Source organism: Egretta garzetta, unplaced genomic scaffold (genome assembly GCF_000687185.1).
Source record: "Egretta garzetta isolate BGI_Z169 unplaced genomic scaffold, ASM68718v1 scaffold14, whole genome shotgun sequence".
NCBI classification, from domain to species: Eukaryota; Metazoa; Chordata; class Aves; order Pelecaniformes; family Ardeidae; genus Egretta; species Egretta garzetta.
The window spans coordinates 3,899,755-3,919,957 of record NW_009259588.1 but is presented as its reverse complement, the minus strand read 5'-3'; the positions used below and the strand labels follow the sequence as shown (position 1 = coordinate 3,919,957).

General features: G+C 40.4%; 1 protein-coding gene across 1 annotated transcript in view; it reads left to right on the top strand.

Annotated features, from left to right (window-relative positions):
- Positions 1 to 20,203, top strand: part of CDKAL1 (CDK5 regulatory subunit associated protein 1 like 1) — a 418,320-nt gene that overhangs the window by 252,224 nt on the left and 145,893 nt on the right. The window contains exon 10 of the mRNA XM_009637900.2: positions 7,170 to 7,336. Within this exon, the coding sequence (XP_009636195.2) occupies positions 7,170 to 7,336 (167 nt within the window). The remainder of the gene's footprint in view (positions 1 to 7,169; positions 7,337 to 20,203) is intronic.

Genomic DNA, 20,203 nt, shown 5'->3' with positions numbered 1-20,203 from the left:
TTAATCATCTGTATGTGCAAACATTTACTTAAATTGAGCCTCTTGGCAAGGAGAAAGGAAAAATATCTTGAATTTTGTTACTAAGTGTGGTAGACAACACTGCCAAACAGAATCTTCCAAAGTGATACTGTTGAGTGTTCCACTTTTAAAATAATACATTATCCTACGTAGGTGGAATAATCTGAGTCAGTGTAACTTGGTCTGTATGTCACTTCATATTAGTTCCCAAACACATTTGCTTTCAAAAATATGTAGACCATAAAAGTTAGCGTGTTCATTTCCTAAGCACTCTAATATATGTGTCATCCTGTGGGTAGTAGAAACCACAGCTGCTTTAAAGACTTGTACTGAACTAAGCACTTGCAAAACAGAGCTGTAGTTTTTGTAACTGCAGAACGACATCCAGAAGTAATAGAAATACCCCTGCAATGAGAGGCAGCCAAATGTGCTGAGAGTGCCGGCTGATGTCATACGAGGCTGTTCTCTCTCATCATTCAAAGGGCATGACGATCAGGAGACATTCTTGATGATTGGGAATAGGGAAATGTTACCCTGCCCTTCAGGAAGAGCAAGAAGGGGGATTTAGGGAACTACAGGGCAACTGAACCTCACGCTCTGTGGGGCAAACCCTCCTGGAAGCCACTTCTGGGCACCTGCAGGGCAGGAAGGTGTTTGGGAACAGCTAGCACTGAGTCACCAATGGCAAATCGTGTGAGTGGCCTGAGTGACTTTTCTAACGGGATGTCTGGCTTTGTGGAGGAGAGGAAAGCCGTGGAGTTTTGGTGTTTTCCGGGTGTGTTGGTTTAGCGGGGGGGGGGAGGGAGGAGGGGGTTGCTTGGGGTTTTTTGGTTGTTTTTCAGGGTTTGAGGTGGAGGGGTGGGGTGGGTTTGTTTTTTTTGTTTTGGGGTTTGGGTTTGGGGTTTTTTTTTGCCTTGAATCTAGCTAGGTCTTCCGCATAGTCTCCCCTAATCTTCTTAGGTTGGTGAGATATGGACTGGGTACGTGGATGGCAAGGTGGCTGAAAGAATTGGCTGGACTGACAGGCTCATGGAGTGGTGATCTGTGGTATAAAGTCTAGCTGGCAGTTATTAATGACGTTTCACAGGGATTGATACCGGGGCCCATATTTCATATCTTTACTAAATACGTGGAGAGTGAGATGAAGTGCATTTTGAGCAATTTGAGAGATGATACTAAACTTGGGGAATAGTTGACTGGCTGGAAGGTAGGGCTAATATTGCAAGGGACCTTAACTGTCTGGAGAAATGGACTGACAGTAAGTTCATGAAGTTCAACAAAGGCAAGTAAAATGTCCTGAATCCAGGACAAAATAGCACCTTGGTTGCAGCATGGATGTGGAAGGCTGACCAGCTGGTAAGTGGCTTTGTGGACATTGGAGTTCCTCTGAGCAAGCTGATGAACAGAAGTCAGCAGGGAAGCCCCTCTGCGATTATCAGCTGCATCCTAGATACTAATAACAAGCGTGCAGCCACAGGCCCAGGAGAGTGACTAGTACCTTGTGTTTGGCACTCAGAGGGACCTTGTGGAGAGAGTGCTCTGTCCAATTTTGGGCATCCCAGGACAAGGCTGACATACTGGAATTCAGCAGAAGGCCGCTGAAATGATTAGGAGGATGGAGTACATGACATACAAGAAATGGATTTTTTGAGCTTTTGAAGAGCAAGCTAGGAGGAGATCTTACTGCTGTCTACGACTGCCTAATGGGAAGGTATAGAAAAGGCAGAGCCGGACTGTGGTGTAGTCAGACAGGTCTTGCAGAGACAGAATGAGAGGTAAGAGGACAAGTTGGAACACAGGAAACTGCAGTTAGATTCAAGGAAAAATATTTTACCCTGATCATGGTCAAATACTGGAACAGATTACCCAAAATGGCTGTGGTATTTCTGTCCTTGGAAATACTCAAAACACAACTGCGCAAGGGCCTGAGCAGTCTCATCTAATTGCACCTGATTTGAGCAGGAGATTGGGTTAGATGACCTCCAGAGGTCCCTTGCAACCTAATCTATTCTGTGATCCCATGAAAAGAAATTTTCGCTGTGGGTACAGAATTGGTTTTGCCTTTTAAAACTATTGATTATGACTCTGATAGTGAAAATTCAGAGAAATATTTTTCTGGTCCTCATTTTGAAGTGCGCTAATGCTGAACAGACTTTCCTGGCCATTCAACCAGCCGTTGCTTCCTCCTGTGTTGTGAAGGGTTGGTTAAGCCACTCATCCTTTTGCTAGGCTTTCTTTTTTAATGGGAGTTTTGGGGATCTAGTAATTTCTCCAAGCATTGCATTCCAGTAGGTCAGCTGACATTCATGATGCCATTCAGATCTCGTTCTGCTATTCGTGGTAAGCATTAAGAAAACAGGAGTGGACAATCATCTTTCACTTCCGTAAGGCTGTCCAGAAGGGTAAAAAAATAGATCTTCTGAAAAGTGGAAATATATATTGGGCATAATAAAGATCCTCTAGAAAGTCAGGCTGAGACCCTTACCTAGAGCTTTGTCCCTCAAAGTAAAACCGAGACTGTGATGGGACCAGTCTGTAAGTCATGTTGTGAGCAGAGCTGCAGTACTACATTCATCTGCATGATAGGTTGCTGAACCATAAGCTGACCCACACTTTCCAAAGTGCAGGAAAAACGTTAATCCTTTAGATCACAGCCTGACTGCTTGCCTCTCTGCGCAGCTCTATACCTAGACCTGTCTTTTTTTCTTCAGTCTGCTTTTTTCGTCATCTACTTGCCCGATACCCTGCAGTTTCTAATTGTGACAGGTGGGTACGCGTTACTTTTGAGTCTGGGGTGGGCTGCCTCTGTACAGGATTGTGTGCAACTCCACTCTCTCCCTCCTCGAGAAGCCCTGTGCATATACAGGTCAAATAGGGATTTCTTGGTGAACTGGAAATGAATCCTTCCAAACCTCCATTACCACCAGTGAGTTGCTCCCAGTTTGATTTACTCTTTCAGGAAGGCCCTGCAATGGGATCTTTCAGTCGTGATCCATGTGGTAGAACTGACTGTCTAAGAGGAGGCCTGGACTCTTAGGTGGTGAATCAATGCTTACAGAGGACTTCAGAGATATAGGAGTAATTAGATTCCTCAAATCTCAGTTTCTGTTTAAACCTGCATTGTATTCACTGATGCAGTGATATGGTACGTACACCGATGTCTTCACAGTTTCTCAGTTGAGGCACTGATTCAGCAAAGTAATCTAGCACATGCACTGCATCAAGTACCTAAAATAGCACCTGTAAAATCCATGCTAAATAAATAAGGGGAAACTCAAGTAACTGAAGAGAAAACACATTTATGTAGGGTAAGCTCATTCTGAACAATGAGCACAGTTAAAGTGAATTTGATTTTTCCAAGCCCTTCTCTCCATCTTTGGCTGTAACTTTTTTTTTTTTTTTTTTTAAATTCTAAGGGTGTGATCAGGAATGGCAGGGTCAGATTGATTGTCCTCATGTCTGCAGGCAATTTTTGACAAACATTTGAGTCAGACCTCCCCTTGGCAGATGGTCTTTCAGGTTTCTCTGGTGCAGTGGGAGAGGTATTTCTGTGGTCTGCACAGCACTGCAGGCTGCCATAAGAATTCACTGTTGGAGAAGGAGGTCAGGCAGTTACTGATACGCGTACGTGGGCTACTGAGAAGGTCAGCATCAGGGGTCTCCCACCGAGGCAGCCTGGAGAGAATTGTGCTGCTGGAGAAGCTGCTCCTGCTCACATTAGAAAAATCTCACAGGAGAGAGAAGAATGAGAAGAAGGGAATGAGAAGAAAAAAAAGAAGGGGATTTTGTGATTGAATTTCATTTGTACCAAGTACAGCAGGTTATCAAATAGGAGAGTTTCAGTGGGATTAGTGTCTGTTACTTTAACATCTTCAGGTGTTTTTGTAGATTAAAGCAAATTAATTTTTTCAGATGGAGTAATTTCCTTTCAATTTAAAAGATGTGTGCTACCGCTGAAAACAGTGTTTACAGTAGTGGTATAAACATAAAGCAAAATAAAAAATGCTAGGTATTTTTTATTACAGAAATTAATCATTTCAAGTGGTCTCTAAAACAGAAATGCACATACCTCGTCGAAGTGACAAATGTAGGATTTCTTGTCTTCTCTACAACCAGGATTGTTTAGGCTACCCCACAAAAATGAACTTAAAACCCATGCCAGATAATCTGCAATGAGTATTCTTTATATTGAGACATTGAAGAAGGAGTAGTCTCAGAACCTCCTTCATTTACTTGGAACCTTTTCTTTTTCCAACATTTTTTCATTCTCAGTCATCTCCAGTTACAGCAGGGCAGGGATCAGAAGCCAGCTGTTGAGGTTACTCTTTTGTGCTGGGTAATGATGGTAGAGTGAGAAATAAACTACGAGCTGTGACTGAAGGCAGGCTTGTAATTACTTGAATATAATGATAATTGGCCTTAATACTGTAACAAATGCTCTGAGCTTGCACATCCAACTCTGCAGTTTGGATCAATTTTCTTGTTTATGAAATCAGCTTGCTTTTATTAGCACCGGAATTACCCAGTAACAGAATGGTGAATGATCTAGTGAGGGTCACTGCAAAAGAAAGGGAAAAAATTCATGATTAAACAGTGGATTCAGATGCATTCCTGTATAGGACTGGAGTTTGGAGGGGAAAGGGGGTTGAGGCAAAATAGGAAGTGTTGGCTTACTTTTTCTTAATACTGTTTGGGTGGTCTGTTGTTTTCTCCTCTTACCCGGTGTAAGTTTAGACTCCTGAACTCAGGATGCAAAGGGCTAGACTAAGCAGCCTAACAACAGTTGACATCAAACCTCTATCACACACAGTTCTGTTCCAAGTTGTTTTGCCCTACTTGTAAATACTTGGCAATCATAGCAGCTTTCAGTATTTGAAGATCCATTTTTGTCTGCCTGAAACTGGGATGTGAACTTTCTCCTAAAGTGCAGGTGTCCATCCCCGTCCTGTCCTGTCCCCCATATTAAGACTACGTCCTTGGCGATCACAGCATGAAATATTCCCATTGCTTGTTGTTCAACACCCTGATCGGAGAGCAGATGAGACAGTTATTCCTGTTGTTGCTGATTTACTATTACAGCTGCATCCTCTTCATGTGATTTAATTTGAAGTTTCAACCCACTAGGGGGCTAATGGTCCCCACCTATGCAGCTTTAAAAGCTCACTGTTGTTTTCCACAGGAATGTTATTTCCATTCTTAGCCAGTGATTTATTTTTTTTTCCTCAATGTTCACCTGGTAACTGTGAGGCAGTATTCCATTAGCCATTTTCATGAAAAAAAAAAAAAACCAAAAAAAAAACCAAACCAAAAAAAAACCCCCAAAACATAAACCACCACCACAAAAAAAAAAACCCCAAAACCTATACAACTATTTAGATTGAAAGCTTAAAAATGAGAATTACTCTGTTTCAGTAGAAACTCAGCCAGTAAATGACTCTGTTTTGCAGTGTTCTAATGGTTATTGGAGACGGATATAAAAAAACCAACAGGACATAGGCATCATTTAGATCCTTTATGTTTCTCTTATTTCTAAAATGTAACATATGTAATCAACTCATTTTTTCCATATCTCAGGAAAATGTAGGGCAGGCGGCAGACCCTGGAGTGCGTTGCATAGTGTGGTGCTGCCTGTGGTGAGATGAATTCTGAAAACATTAGCAACTGCAGTGGAATCCAAGGTGTGATTGTCGACTGCTAGCAAGTTCTGCATGCCTGAGCAGGCCCAGGGGAGCTCGGTTTGAGTGTGACTACAAAGTTGTGACTGCAAGCTGGATAACCAAAGGCACTATTTCAGGAATACTTTCAACCAGGCTTCTTACAAGAACAGAATTCTACATCTCTCTCACTAAGTTGTTCTTGAAGCAAAACTTAAAAAGTTAGGAGTTTCTACGTTTACCTTTAATTTTTAAGTGTTAATAGTTCTAAGTAATAAATGACCTTGAAAACCTTTCTAAAGAAACAGAACTAACTTTGATGCTCAGCATAGCCTGTTGTCCGCCTTTATTGTTGAGTGTGAGTTTGAGTGGCAATCCTGAGTTTACATCTGTGTAAAATTTCAGTTTTTCTATTCTTATTACTTTTTATGTGATTAAAGTCTGTGTATGTGGTTTTTTTTCCTCATCTTAAGTATATATTTGTAACATAAACATTTGCAATTTGTGATACATTCTCTGCTGGTCCAAAGAGTGCTTTGATGAGTTATGTACCTTCTAGGGTTTGGATGTTCATCATCAGCATTAGAAATTTGGCTCTCCACTGAGTTAATGGTATCTCACCTCGCTGGAAATTGCAAGAGTCTTCCTCCCAACCACCCTGTTTTTGATGGCTTATTTCTTGCTTGGGGGCGGTGAGGAGGGGGAGATGGATTGCACTGCAAAAAGGATGGAAGCTGGGCAGACTGATAGAAGTGGCTGCGTGAAACCTCATTGCTTTCAACTATTATTAAAGGGTGGTGCAATCTTTCCCCTCTTTGAGCAGGAGGACATTATTACCAAATATCAGTGTTCAAGGTACAATACAAATCAAATATACTACTTCCTAAGCCCCTGATTGATGGAAAATAAAATATTAGCTGCCAGGAAACAAGTTTTCCAACACTATCACTCAGTCATGCAGTGGTCAGTAACCTTTTCAATACAACCTTAATATTGCATTGGTAATTGTATTTTTTAAAGAATACAAGTTTTTAATAGTTATTCTACTGCGGTTTAGAGCTATTTTGGCTTATTGGAATCTTACCAGTTAATAAGTTAACTACTGGTAACAACCACTAATGCGAACTCTTTGCCTGGGTAATGTCGCTTGCGGTGTTTAATGAATTAGGCTCAAAAAATAGAGCAGAGTACTAGACTTGACTGACCTGCTGTAGAGGCAGTGCAGAATTAGTCATTGGCTGTGAATGTTAATCACTCCGCAGCAATGATAATTTACAGCATTGTTGTAGCGCTCTTGTGCTCATAAAATGAACTTAATAACCCACTGCTACCCATGGGATAAGCCTTCCTCCTCCTTCCCTCCCCCTTCCAACTGAATACCCGGTCTGGCTGCATAATAGCCTCGTGAAATACTGCATTAAAAAGAGTGAGCAGCTGTATGATAAAATAAACAGCTCTAAAACAGATTTGTTAATTATCTCTTTCTTTTATTCTCAGAGGGTGTTTGTGAGATATGGCTGACCAGTGAAGACACAGGGGCTTATGGCAGAGACATTGGGACAGACCTCCCTACGCTTCTGTGGAAGCTGGTTGAAGCTATTCCTGAGGGAGCTATGCTGAGGCTTGGCATGACAAACCCTCCCTATATTTTAGAGCATCTGGAGGTAAGGAAGAAAAGAGAATCATTTATATGCCGGCATAGATGTTCATTGAGTGATTCAGCGTGGAACCTTGTGTATAGTGTGTTTCGTTTTAAGCGGTAGCTTAACAAAGTTCTGGACTTCAAGTAAATTTATAGAATTAGACTAATAGCATTAAGCCATTTGCCTGACACAGCCAGCTCTTGATAATAAGATATTCAAATGATTTTGGAATGATAACATTACTGAGGTCTCTGACCTGTGGAGCTTTATTATAGCAATGTTGCATTTGTGTGTATGTCTAGTGTTTTCAAGAGCTGAAGGAAATGTCATTAGCAGGCAATGGGCTATGGGATTGAATTTTTCTTCCTGCTACACTTCAGACAAGTATTTCCAGAAACACTATATGCTGGTCTCACTCGACGACATACTCATTATCCTATGTCAAATGCTGTTCCGAGAGTGTGTAGAGCTTCCATGATAAGAAATGGAAATTCTAAGTGTGTATCTCTGTTAAAACAATCGTAACACAGTAGTTCAATGAGATTAGAAGCAACAAAGTGTACAACAATGTGAATTTGAAAGAATATCGTATGTATGCAGAGCAGGAAGGGAGAGTTTTGTCTCAAAGATTGGTTGGTTTGGTTGGATTCTGTCACCAAATAAGTTTTTTGAAATTTATAAGAGCTGTTTATATAAAGAACCTAACTTTAAAGAGGAGGAAAAAGCAAAGAAGGATATAGCTTAAGGTAAGTTTTGTAACCGTGTGCATCAGCGGTATCAAGATAAACAGCTGGTGTCCATGCTGCTTTTCCAATGATATTATAGAATTAATAGTTGCACTTATGTTTTCTCTAAGGTGTCAAGGGCAGTATTTTCTCACCAGAGTGCCATATCTGCACCTTTTCCTATTGAAGCACATGGGCTAGAGGAATCTCATCTTGATAGGAATAAGCAGTTTTTCACTTCACCAGCTCAAGAAATTTTCCAGTCTGTTATTTTATTCTTTGGTTTAATATACGCTTTGCTAAGAGAGAATCTTAACAAAACACCAAATATAAATCTTTAGGAAGTGGTATGGTTGTGTTTCTTAGAGCTTTGCATTCTGTCTCGAGCTCTCATATCTGTTGCAAGTTTTTCCTCTTTTTTTTATTTTAACATTTTTCGGCATCTTGCACAAAAGCAAATCAATCTTTTAGCAGTTTTCACAGTTAGTGTCTTTGCTTTCATTTTTAACTCACATTATTAAAAGTGTTTTGGCATAGGCTGCTGCTTTTGTCACTGCTGCTCATCTTATGAGCACTCAGAAGCTTTTTTTTTTTGTTCTGTTTTGGTTTTTTTTTTTAAAAGATCAGTTACTGGAAATAAGAAACTGCTCTGCCCAGTTAAGGGGGACTGTAGTAGTCTTAATTTTATATAATCTGAGCAAGGTGGAAAGTATATTGATTTCCTTCAGTCAGTAGCCATCTTAATGAGTGTAAGCATGTCACATATCTGTGAATGGTTTTGATTTATTCATCTCTAATCTTCCAGGTTCTAAATTTTCTAGAAAGTGCTGTAGGTAGGACTCCCTTTGACCTGACTCATATTTGGGACAAGTACTCTAATCTCTTCAAAAATGGATCTTCAAGTGTAATGGCAGAGAGGATTTCATGAAAACCTATTGAAAATGTGTATCCTATATATTGCTGTGTAGAGCACGCGTCATGTGTACACCAGCCTTTTTGTACAATAGCAACATCTACTGTTGCTTGTCCTCTTCAGCATTTCATACAATTTCCAGTTTGAAGATGTTTTTTAAGGATTATTTAATCACATTTCTGTGTTTCATGTATGACCAAGAATTTCAGAGCTTGTAATTTGGTGAAATAATTTTGATGATTTGTCAAACTAAATTTGTAAAACTTTGATTTACCTTCTGCATTTTTCTCTAGGCCCCCCTTCCAAGCTTTCCAGACTTGTACCTGAAACATCACTAGGGAATATTGGCAGTCTCCTGTATACATTTTCACCAGACAAAATAAACTTTTTACCAGGAGCGTGCTTTTAACTTTCCAGTTGAGGAAAGGGTAAAACTATGATTTGTTTAAAAAATAAAATAAATGAGAAGTTGATTAACCTTCATGTCAGTTGATTAGGATAAAATCCAGATGTAGTTCTGTTATCTCCTAAGGAAGGTGTGAAGCTGTGTTATTGGTTGCAAACATCTTTCATTAATTGTTTTAAAAGGTGCTGCATTTATTAATTTACTTTGCTAGAAGTCATGCTGCTAACTAGGATGATGTTTGGCTTCCTGCAAAAAAATTTTACATGGGAGAATGTACTAATTGTGTGTCACTTTTTATATCCAATGAAAAGGAAAAAGTTGTTCCAATAGTGTATCTTTTTTAAAAATGAGAAATTTTCAGCAATTGCATACAACTGTACATATGGAACTGCTAGGCAAGGGTTTATTTCACTTTAGTAATGAACACATGTCTGATAATTGGCATAGAGCAACAGCAGTCATCAAAAAGCATAAATTAATTTTAAGATCTGGACAGAGCTTCCCTAGAGAATCAGCCCAAAAGCAATGATTTTGATTCATTTACAGTTTTTGCCATGTTTATTGGAGCTTACCTGGAGGTAAAAGATTTGGCCAGTTTTATGTCTGTCATGTTCTTGTAACCTCCAGACCTAATAACAAATTTTATATAAATGCATTTGTTTTTTTCAGTAACACTCATAGAATCATAGAATGGTTTGGGTTGGAAGCAACCTTAAAGATCATCTAGTTCCAACCCTCTGCCATGGGCAGGGACACCTTCCACTAGACCGGGTTCCTCAAAGCCCCATCCACCCTGGCCTTGAACACTTCCAGGAATGAGGCATCCACAGCTTCTTTGGGAAATCTGTTCCAGTGCCTCACCACCCTCACAGTGAAGAATTTCTTCCTTACAGCAAATCTAAATCTACCCCCTTTCAGTCTAAAGCCATCACCCCTTGTCCTATCACTATATGCCCTTATCAAAAGTCCCTCTCCACCTGTCTTGTTAGCCCCCCTTCAGGTACTGGAAGGCTGCTCTAAGGTCTCCCCAGAGCCTTCTCTTCTCCAGGCTGAACAAGCCCAACTCTCTCAGCCTGTCCTCATAGGAGAGGTGCTCCAGCCCTCTGGTCATCTTCGTGGCCTTCCTCTGGACCTGCTCCAAGAGGTTCATGTCTTTCCAATGTTGAGGGTCCCAAAGCTGGACTGAGGGCTCCAGGTGGGGTCTCACCAGAGCGGAGCAGAGGGGCAGAATCACCTCCCTCGCCCTGCTGGCCACGCTTCTTTTGATGCAGCCCAGGATATGGTTGGCCTTCTGGGCTGCGAGTGCACATTGCTGGGTCATGTTGAGCTTGAACGGGAGGAGATTGAAAATAAAAAGAACAGGGATGTGCCAGTTAATACTGTGAGTTGTAGATGGTGCAGCTGCAGTAGAAGCAAAGAATTCCTCAGACCACGATGTCAATGCTAATGTCCTTAATGAATGAGAGAAATAGTGCACCTGTGGGTAATATGACTGAATAATGGACTAAAAATTTTAAAATGCATCACTTTATATACAGTTGAAGCCTAAGTTGCACATACTGTTCTAGCAGCATGTGGAGTCATCCACAGAGGGGAGGTATCTTGAGTGCTGGGTTTTTCTCCCCTTGCTCCACACCTCAGTCCTTTGCAATATGCCCGGATTACATTGTTTGTGTTGCTCAGGTGGATCTTTAAAATGGAGTTAGACATGAGGTACTAGGGTTACATATTAATTAGTGTCTTGGTGGTTCTCAGGAAAACAGATTGTATTCACTGAGTAAAATAATACAACTTTTTCACACTATGTGTATTTTCTCTATATAGGTGGAATAGCTTTCTCCTTCATTGAAAGATACTTAGCCCAGTTTTTGATAAACTGCTTATAGATTGAAATTTATTTGCAAGTGCCAAAAAGTGATTACAGGTTATTATTTTTTCCTCAGAAAAATTATTTCATAAATGTACTCTGAGATACTGTCTGCTTAGAAAGTGTACGGTGGATGGTATTATGACCAGAGGTCTGTTTAAGCTGTCAGAAACATTTCCTTTGTACTGTGCTGGGCTTTGGCCATGCATCTTTTGAGTCATTAATATAGTGCCCGCACTCACAGGTTCCCTGGACATAAAAATGGAGGAAGAGAAAATGTCATTCTTCTCAGGAGTGTTTCATCTGCCTCTGTATCTGGGAACCAGTCTAAGAAGTGCCAGCCGACAGCTCTGCTCTTCTGCTGGTGCTGGAGGCCAGCACAAGTGGAGGAGGAGGAGGAGAAGAGCTTCCCTTGGGTCAGGTGTGGCAAGACTAGAGCAGAGAAAGGGGCAAAGGAAGGCTGTGGGTGCTTGTAATTGGCCTCGAGGCTCTTGTGCTGCAAGGCTTGGTAGATTCGGGGCCTTGGGCCAGCGGTCATTCAAATTCAGGTTTATTATAGGTAGGGAGTCAGTTTAAAATATTGAGCGTACCCAGCACCTTCAGCTACTAGTCAGGTAAATGCCGTTCTGTCCTTAAATATGTTTGTCGTTTCAGGGGAGGCTGTTAATCTCATGAAAATCATCATTATACTTGCGTGGTACGGTCTGACAATTTAGTACTTTTAGTTTTTTATTCATTAAATATGGTGGTAATAGTGCCTTATGTGCTTACAGATGATGTAGCGTGAACAGTTTGGGGATGAGAAGCAACCATATGTTTTCAAATGATAAATTCTGCATTCAGTTGGGCCTTCTTGTTTGTAAAGAAAGAATCATTTGGAACCATGCAGTGGTTTGTAGTCGTGCAAAATATTAAACAATTTTTGATATGCTGCATACTGAGCTAAGTCATTAGGAAAAGAGCCTTTATCACAATTAATCTGGGTATAATCTAAAATACTATATTTTTTTTCTGCTGTTTCCTTCAGCCATAGATGATATCTGCACTCACCTTAGTAGTAAGAAGCAATACTAGCAGATCAGGAAATCACAGAATTTGGTAGTGAAGCCACTATATCTACATTATCTGCATTTGGAGTCTTTACTTCAAAATAAGTCTAATGCCTTTAACCAAGATTTCCCACTACCTGTGGTCCAAAGCTGTTTCAGAGGCAGATCACTGGTTTCAATCCCTCTGTTCCCACCAAGGGCTTGGAGCATGTTCGCTGTGAACCTGGAGTATGGCCACTGCTCTGATTTCCTCAGGAGTGAATTTGGTTTGCCCACCCCAAAGTCACCCTGCAGACTGAACAAACCTATGGCTGGGACGCGAGCCTGGGAAACTGCACTTCACAGTTTCACTGCAGCTTTCAACCAGTGCACTAATGTGAACATGGCCAACGCTGGCTGCTCCTGCATGAGGTTTGGCAGTATGACTGAGAGGGTTATTTGGGCTGTTTAAAAAAACTGAGGGGCCTGAGAGGCCAACGTTGTTTCTCTTAATCGTGGTACTAAGACTGAGAGAGAAGTTGGAGTTCGCAGCATAGCTGCAGAAGACATCCTTGGCTTTCCTCTCAGAGCAAATCTGGCCAACTGATGGAGGTAGTACTGCGTTTTCCTAAGTGCTCTCTCATCGTCGTAGCAGTCTGTTTGAATGTATACGTCATGAAGCACATAGCTTGCTTATTTGAAGTGTGGTCTCAAACCGAGATTTTGAGATATGTACCCTTGTCCCATGTCTGTCCTCTCTTAGTATGTTGTTGCCAAGCGGCATTGAGGAAAACTTGGGATTTTATCTACATGGCAGAAAATTTTAGTAAACGGACATGAACTTTGGTCAGGGGAAAAATGTTTTAGCTCAGATTTATTTTTCTTCTTTATTTTATAAAACGTTAAAGGTGAAGGAAAAGGTTAGTATTAGGATCCATTTTATAGTCCTAGCAAAACCTGCAGTGAATCCACATGTGTACAGTTACCTTGTATACTCTTGCCTATATGTATTTGTACAGAGCTACTGTTAGAACTGCACAGATCACAAGACAGCAAAGATGTTTGGTCACAAAGTATCAATGTGTACCAAAAGTGCATAAGGTAAATGCCCTGCTTTAGAAGTAACCTCCAGGCCTTTATTCTACAATCATATTGCGAGTGTTGTTGGCTAGTGCTCCAGTGAGACAGTGTTTTACATCCACTTGCAGTGACCAACGGAGAGGGAAGGTTGGGGAAAAACCCATTAAAACAGTAGCAGCAGATACAGTGGTGAATGGGTGCTAGTCCAAAAAGCAAAAAATGAGGCCAAACTCATAGCAGGTTGAAATTAATTAATGTTAGCAGCATAGCGTTAGAGACTAATTTTTGCCTTGAATATATTTCACTTTTCCTTAGGTTTTTAACTTTTTCTTGTTCAGTATCTGGGGCTCTGTCCAAATCGAAAGGGGGCGCAGATCATCCAGACTGTGAAAGGGCAGGGGCTTGCACCTCAGCCTTAGCTCACCTCCCTTGCAGATTTAACACTAACTGTACTTCCAGGGTTGTCTGGGAGTTGGGTACAGCACTTTTTGTGAGTGATGGGACGCTTCCAAATTTGTATAAAGGAGGCAGTTCACACCTGCCATTCCCGTAAGCGCTTAATTTCACATGACTAGATGAGTAGTCGTCTTTGTCACCTGTCAAAATGAGTCTGTCTCAAACCATACCATATGCCATCTGTGGGCTTTATCTCCGTTATTAATTCAGGACATCTGAGTGATGCATCAACCACTGAGATGGAGTCTGCATGGCGGCAGTGTCTTTAAGCGCATAAGGTGTGCCAAGCGTACGAGTCGCAATAGTATCCATTTGCTCTTTTGCTTTGATTTTTCATGTCAGCTTGATGATTATGTTCCTTAACCTCATTGAAGCTGATACCCTACAGATGGCTTCCTCAAACGTGCCCTGACACAGCACATAGATGTGTATTACAGTAAAATTACTAATTTACTTTTCTTTTTTCCATATTGTTCTTTTTCCCTCTGAGTGCACCGAACGTTTTTGAGCATTGTGCATAGGCTCAAGTTTTGAATAAGCTAGAGCGTAAGCTGATTTGAGATGCATTTAGAAAGGGAATAATATGCACATGCTCTTCAACGGCAAATAAAAGGACAGCATGATTTCAGGAATTAAAAGGCCTTTAGGGCATGTATTTGCTTTGTTTCCAGTAATATTTTTGTGATTTTCATAGACTGCTGCATTTGAAAGCGCCAATTAAAATCTGTTGATTTGACCAGAAAAAATGAAAACTGTGGCATACATTTAAATAAATGAATAGTTAAGCCCCTGACCTCTTATTACTGTGATTTTTGTAGTGTTTTGTAGTCGGTGGACCATGCAACTTTCTCCTGCTGTAATTACATAGTTGTCTCTGTGCAAACTGTGTTAGTCTTGCTAGCAGTAAAACTGAAAGGCATCTCAGATACTAACAGGGGGAAGAGGAGGAACAGTTGCATCTAGGGTTCTAAAATTGGGAAGAAAGGCAGGGGAGAGGGATCCTTACTGCTTCCTTTGGTCTTATGGTAAAGGTTTATTTGTTCTATGGAGGCTGCGTATGCATCTTTGCTTAGTCTGTGTATTCCAGATGTTTAATTTTTTAGTGCTAAAATACTCTCTCTTCTGTTCTTCCTACTAAAGTGTTCTTTGTCTTTGGGGTTTCCAAATATAGTACATTTCATTGAAATTACATCTCAAGAGAGTGTCGTGGGAACTTTTTCAGTGGTGAACTCGCCCCAGAGTGAATGTATATTGGATATGATGGGGTTAGGAAAGGGATGAATCTCTGCTGTGCTTTGAGATACATTTTGTCACACCACTTTCTCTAATCCAGAGTTTTAAGATCTCAGACTCAGCAGGTCCTGATGTCCGTAAATGCCTGGTGACATGTTTGCTGCCAGATGGTGGAGTATGATTTGGCTTAATAAACATCAAAATAAGAGCTCATCTTACTCTTCTTGAAGGTTTTATGTTGTATTTGTGAGTCCTGGGTGTTCTTAAAAACCTTAACAATGTTATTGTATTGGAAGCTTTGATGAACCAAGAAAGGTTTGCTTCCAGTTAATGTAGAAGGGAGTGTTTGTGGTGCTGGGCATGAAGCTCCTGTTCTTTGTAACACTAGTAGAAAAAAATGCTTTGAGAAACACAGAGCAAAGAACTGCTTTTATTTATGCAAGATTCAGTTCTCCATCAAGACAGAATATTTTATGCATGCATCTAGTGCTCTGCTGTATTTAATAATATGTGCATAAAAATCAGTGTTGCAAAAAGGGGTTAACGTTAAGTAGCAGATTGCTTGACCAGTTAAAGCTGTGCGTGTTAACTGTACCTTAATTACGATTTGCTCATATGAATGTTTCTCTTGCTTGTTAGATATCACAAGAATGAAGAGTATTTAAATGCAGACAGATCCACTCTCAATCTTGTGTTGTGTCAGGTTGTCTGTCAATTACTTGTAATACTGTCTCATCACAGCAGACCTTTGGAGCTGTGGCTTTCTTTGGTGGTGGATTACTAGCAGAAGATAAAAAATCACCATTAATGGAGTGGTTTGTCCAAAGAATGGGCAGTACATATATGGGAACCATTTTTGCTAAATAAAGTGGGAATTTCAGTAGTTGCCATGCGCTTTAAGGCATTGGGGTAGAAGCTATTGTCAAATAAAAAGCTTGCATAACAAACTGTGCCACCTTCTTTTAATATTTCTGCCTTCATTGAAAAACAAATAAGATCTCACTTTCCTAGTTATTTAAATTATAATAAGTAAAGTTCTACCAACTACTCTCCATGCTGTTCCAAAAGCTGCTATTTTGTTTAGATCCATAAACCCCATTGTTTTCTTTGATAGATGAGCTGTCACATTCACTGTGCTTTGCAACATCATCTACATAACCTTCAGTAAGACTGAAGGCTTTGGCGGTTGTTTAAAAAAAGTTTGATTTTTTTTTTTTTTTGAGGTGATTGTTCTTTAAAAATGAGAAAAGGGAAATACAGTGTGTTCTAGAAGTTTAATAAAACTGCACATAATACTGGCTTTGGGTTTCTGTACCGTTGTGAATTGAGGAAAAGACATAAAAGCTCTTCTAGCCAGTCTTTGAATTCAATTAGTTTAGTTGTGTTAAATGTGCAAGAGCTGCTGAAGAACGTAAATTCTGTGATACCAGTCTTGTCATTATGCTTTGGAATATTTTTATTCTGTTTTGCTATGAAATTTAGCTCAGCGAATTGGATTTCTACAAAAGAAAGGAACCGATTGCACTTGCCTAAAGGTTCAGGTTTTGATAAAAACCTTCCACTATTGTCCTTCCACTGTAAGCTGCTAAAGGAGATGCTATTTTAGGTATTGTGCTTCCTTGTTTGAAATAGAGGGAAACAACAGGGAGGCTTCCTGGCACTGGTCCGTCCTGGTGTAGCTGAACTCCGATAGGGTGTGCCATTCATTCCATGACTTCCTTCTGAGCAGAGACCATCAATTCTTTTATATCATACGGGATTCTCGTTTCTGAGGTGGTGAACAAGTGCGTAGTATGGATGAAACTAGCAATCTGTTTCACTCATCAGGTTTCTGAAGACAAAAAGGTAGCATGACAGTCCTACTCGCCTGTTGTAAGCCTGTGCTTCTCTATGCTTTAATTCATTTTCAAGGTTTTATCAGCATAAAATATGATTGAGACAGAGTGTTATTTAAAGCAGCAGTGTGCTGTTGCAATAAATCACCTTTTTAGGGAACTTCCCAATACGTGTTTCTAATACATACTGCAAAGAGGAGTGTGAATTTACTTCCAGAAAAAAAAAAAGAAAATTCATTTGAGGAGTGCTTAATGTTGAGAAATTAGAGAGCACCGTGGGGAAAATGAAAAGGTATGTATTTTCTTGCACATCAGAATTAGTGATTTTGCAATGAATTAGCATTAGCTGTTTGGTTGGATGGCTTTAAGTCATTAAGCCATCGCTCTAGCTGTTAATTAAATGTACATTTTACCTTAAAGTGAGTCTATTTATTGAAACTGGACAAACAGCACTCTGAAGCTCTGCAGTCTCTTTAGGATTGTAATGATGGCTGTGACATTAACAGTTTTCATCTTTGAACGGACTGAACCATTTACTACTGCATGTTTCCAAGCAGGCAACTTCCCGTCAGTGTGGTGCTGTCAGCGCTGAATGTGTCCCTGGATCAGCTGTGCTTTGGTGACATGTGTGCAGGGACGCAGGTGGGGTGCTGGGGCTCCAGGCAGGGGTAAGCATTCAGCGTCCACCCCATGTAGATGCTGATGCTTTGCATTTTACCCAATGCAGAGTCAGCCCTGCTGTAGTATTGGAAGCAGGCCATCATAGGGATACCAACTTTCTTACCGTGAAGTATTTCTGCAACCCAGGTTAGGATATCTGTACTGGGAGTTACTGTTTTTACCAGACAAATGCAAAAAATGGTACTCTGCAGAGGCTCTTTCTATTCTTGGGGATACTGCATATATCCAGGTTGAGAGTCATATCTTGGAGAGAAACATATGTACTGAATAGGAGAGTTCTTGATACTTCTGTGTTTAAAAGCAAAAATCAGGTAGCCAGTATTTGGTGCTGGGTCTTCCCTTGTTTGTGCACTGACTCATGGGAAGAGATGCAACAAACCTCAACTCAAGCTTTAAACTACGAAATACAGTATTGTAGTATCTGGATGTCACTCTTTTTGCAAGAACTCCTGTTACTCCTATTAGCCTGTCCTCATTTTGAATAAAAGAAGATGTGGCAAGTTTTTGAAGGGATGTAGATGGTTTTCGTTTGGCTTTGTTTGGTTTTTAAGGGATTAGGCTCAATATGTAGCCACAAGGGAGAAAAAATTGCTTAGCTAGCTAGGCTCGTCTGGTTTATGAGTTTGGAAGCAACAGAGAGATCCCACACCTTGGAGAACAGCTGGGAACAGCTCTGGCCGAGCATATGGCTATCGGCTCGTTTTCCTATCAGCAAATCAGGGCTTGCAGTCTGGTTTATGTGCACTTCGAAGGGTGGCCTGAGCTAATACCATTTTTTTTGTTTGGTAATGTAGAAAGCATTTTTCCCATATGATAAGCCAGGTTTTGCCCTCCATCTGGCAACCCAAAGATTTGATTTTAAGGTTCAAATTACATTGGTCAGAACTGTGTGGGCTTCTAGCTGCTCCAGTATGACCTCCCTTTATCCTAATGATAGGATAAAGACCTGGGCATGAGTCATATCATATTACATGGGATAGGGGATGCTGCTAAGCTTGCCCATCGTACGGCTTCATTATATCTCCCCCACTTCATATACAGATGAGGGGGAGGAATTACCTTCCAACCAGTGTCCCTGGGGAGGCATGCAATTATACATCCTATGTGTTCTTAGGTTTTTACAACCCCATTACTCATGAGGGGTAGGGAGGGGGCGGGAAGGTTCCCTGCTCATTAGTTTTAACAGAACTGTTACGGGCTTTCCAGACTCGATCATACTGTGTCATCGTTGCCACGCCTGCATCACTACATCACATCTGTTCCCAAACTGTACTACAGCAGAGGAATTTATAAAATGGACCACAGCCACTTGATTTTTATCCAGACCGTGCTGGTGGTGGCACCACGGGGCTTCTGAAAGACAACAGCCAGCAGACACCCCTCGTGATATATCCCAAGCTAACATCTGCCACAAGGGGAAGAAATTTTGAGGGAGTGCCATTTTGTCATGTTTCCATATGGATGAGGGTTTCTTTGAGCTTCATTGCTGGCAGAGGACACAATCCTTTTGCTAGGAAGCAAGTTATTCAGATCATCATGAGTCAAACACGAGGCAGAATTCAAATACTGGATTTTTGCCTACTTTAGGTTAGGCGAAAGAATCATTGTCTGAACAGCTTGCTGGTACTGACATAAAGATGCACAGATATTGATGTTTATTGTCTCTGTGATTCTCTATGGTGGTGCGTGGTGTCATTACAAACAGAAGGATTTTTCTGGTTAGATGGTTGAATTTGTGTATTGTAATTGCTGGGATAAAATATAATGACTAGATAAAAATCTTTCTGGCAATGTGCCTTGTGTTCTGATGTACTCCAGCTGCTAAGAACTGGAAAAAATTATTTCTAATGTGATCAGTATCCTAAAGGCTATTTCACATGCATTGTTAGATTCCAAGTGTGGATGACTTTTATTTTTTGTAAAGTCAGCTTAAAACAAATTGTGCTACTCTTTGACCTTTTCGTTCCTGCATGAAATGTCTTTTTCATGTAGTGCTTCTCTTCGTTCATAGACATATTATTAGATTCCAGGGAATAGGGGGAAAAGGGAATCAGCTGTTTCAGCCATGATTAAAGACAGAAATTTTCTTTCACAGTTGTATAATTTGAAAAAGTTGTTCCTTTATTGTTTCCAGATGGAAACAAAATTCTATATTGCATTTTTCCTTCTAACTGAAATATGTAGTTACATATAGTAATGCAAAGCACTCTGTAAAAAAATAAATAAATAAATTCTATATATTGATAAAAACCAACAGGAAACAGATGCTAAGCTGAGAATGTTGAGACACTGAAAAGTACAATTATGCATTAGCCATGATGTCCTTCAAGTTCTCTCTGGGATATTAACTAATAGTTTTATTAAGTGATGAAATCTAGTATTCTGTGTGCAGTCTGTGGTGTGGGAAAATCTGTCAGCATTGGCTAAGTATGACTTGAGTGCGTAGCTGTACTTTAATCAAACCTATGTGGTAAAGTACTTCAGTGTAGTTTTAGGTGTAGGGAGGATAAAAGGTAAGACTGGAATAATCTTACCTGAAAGCTCTGGGTTGGAATGTGATATCTATATCTGAACACTTTAAAAAGTTTGAAAGATTGATTTATCCAGATTTGTAATGTAATTACCCAAAACTTTTGGTTAGTTCATTATTCTGTTTCCTTCTGA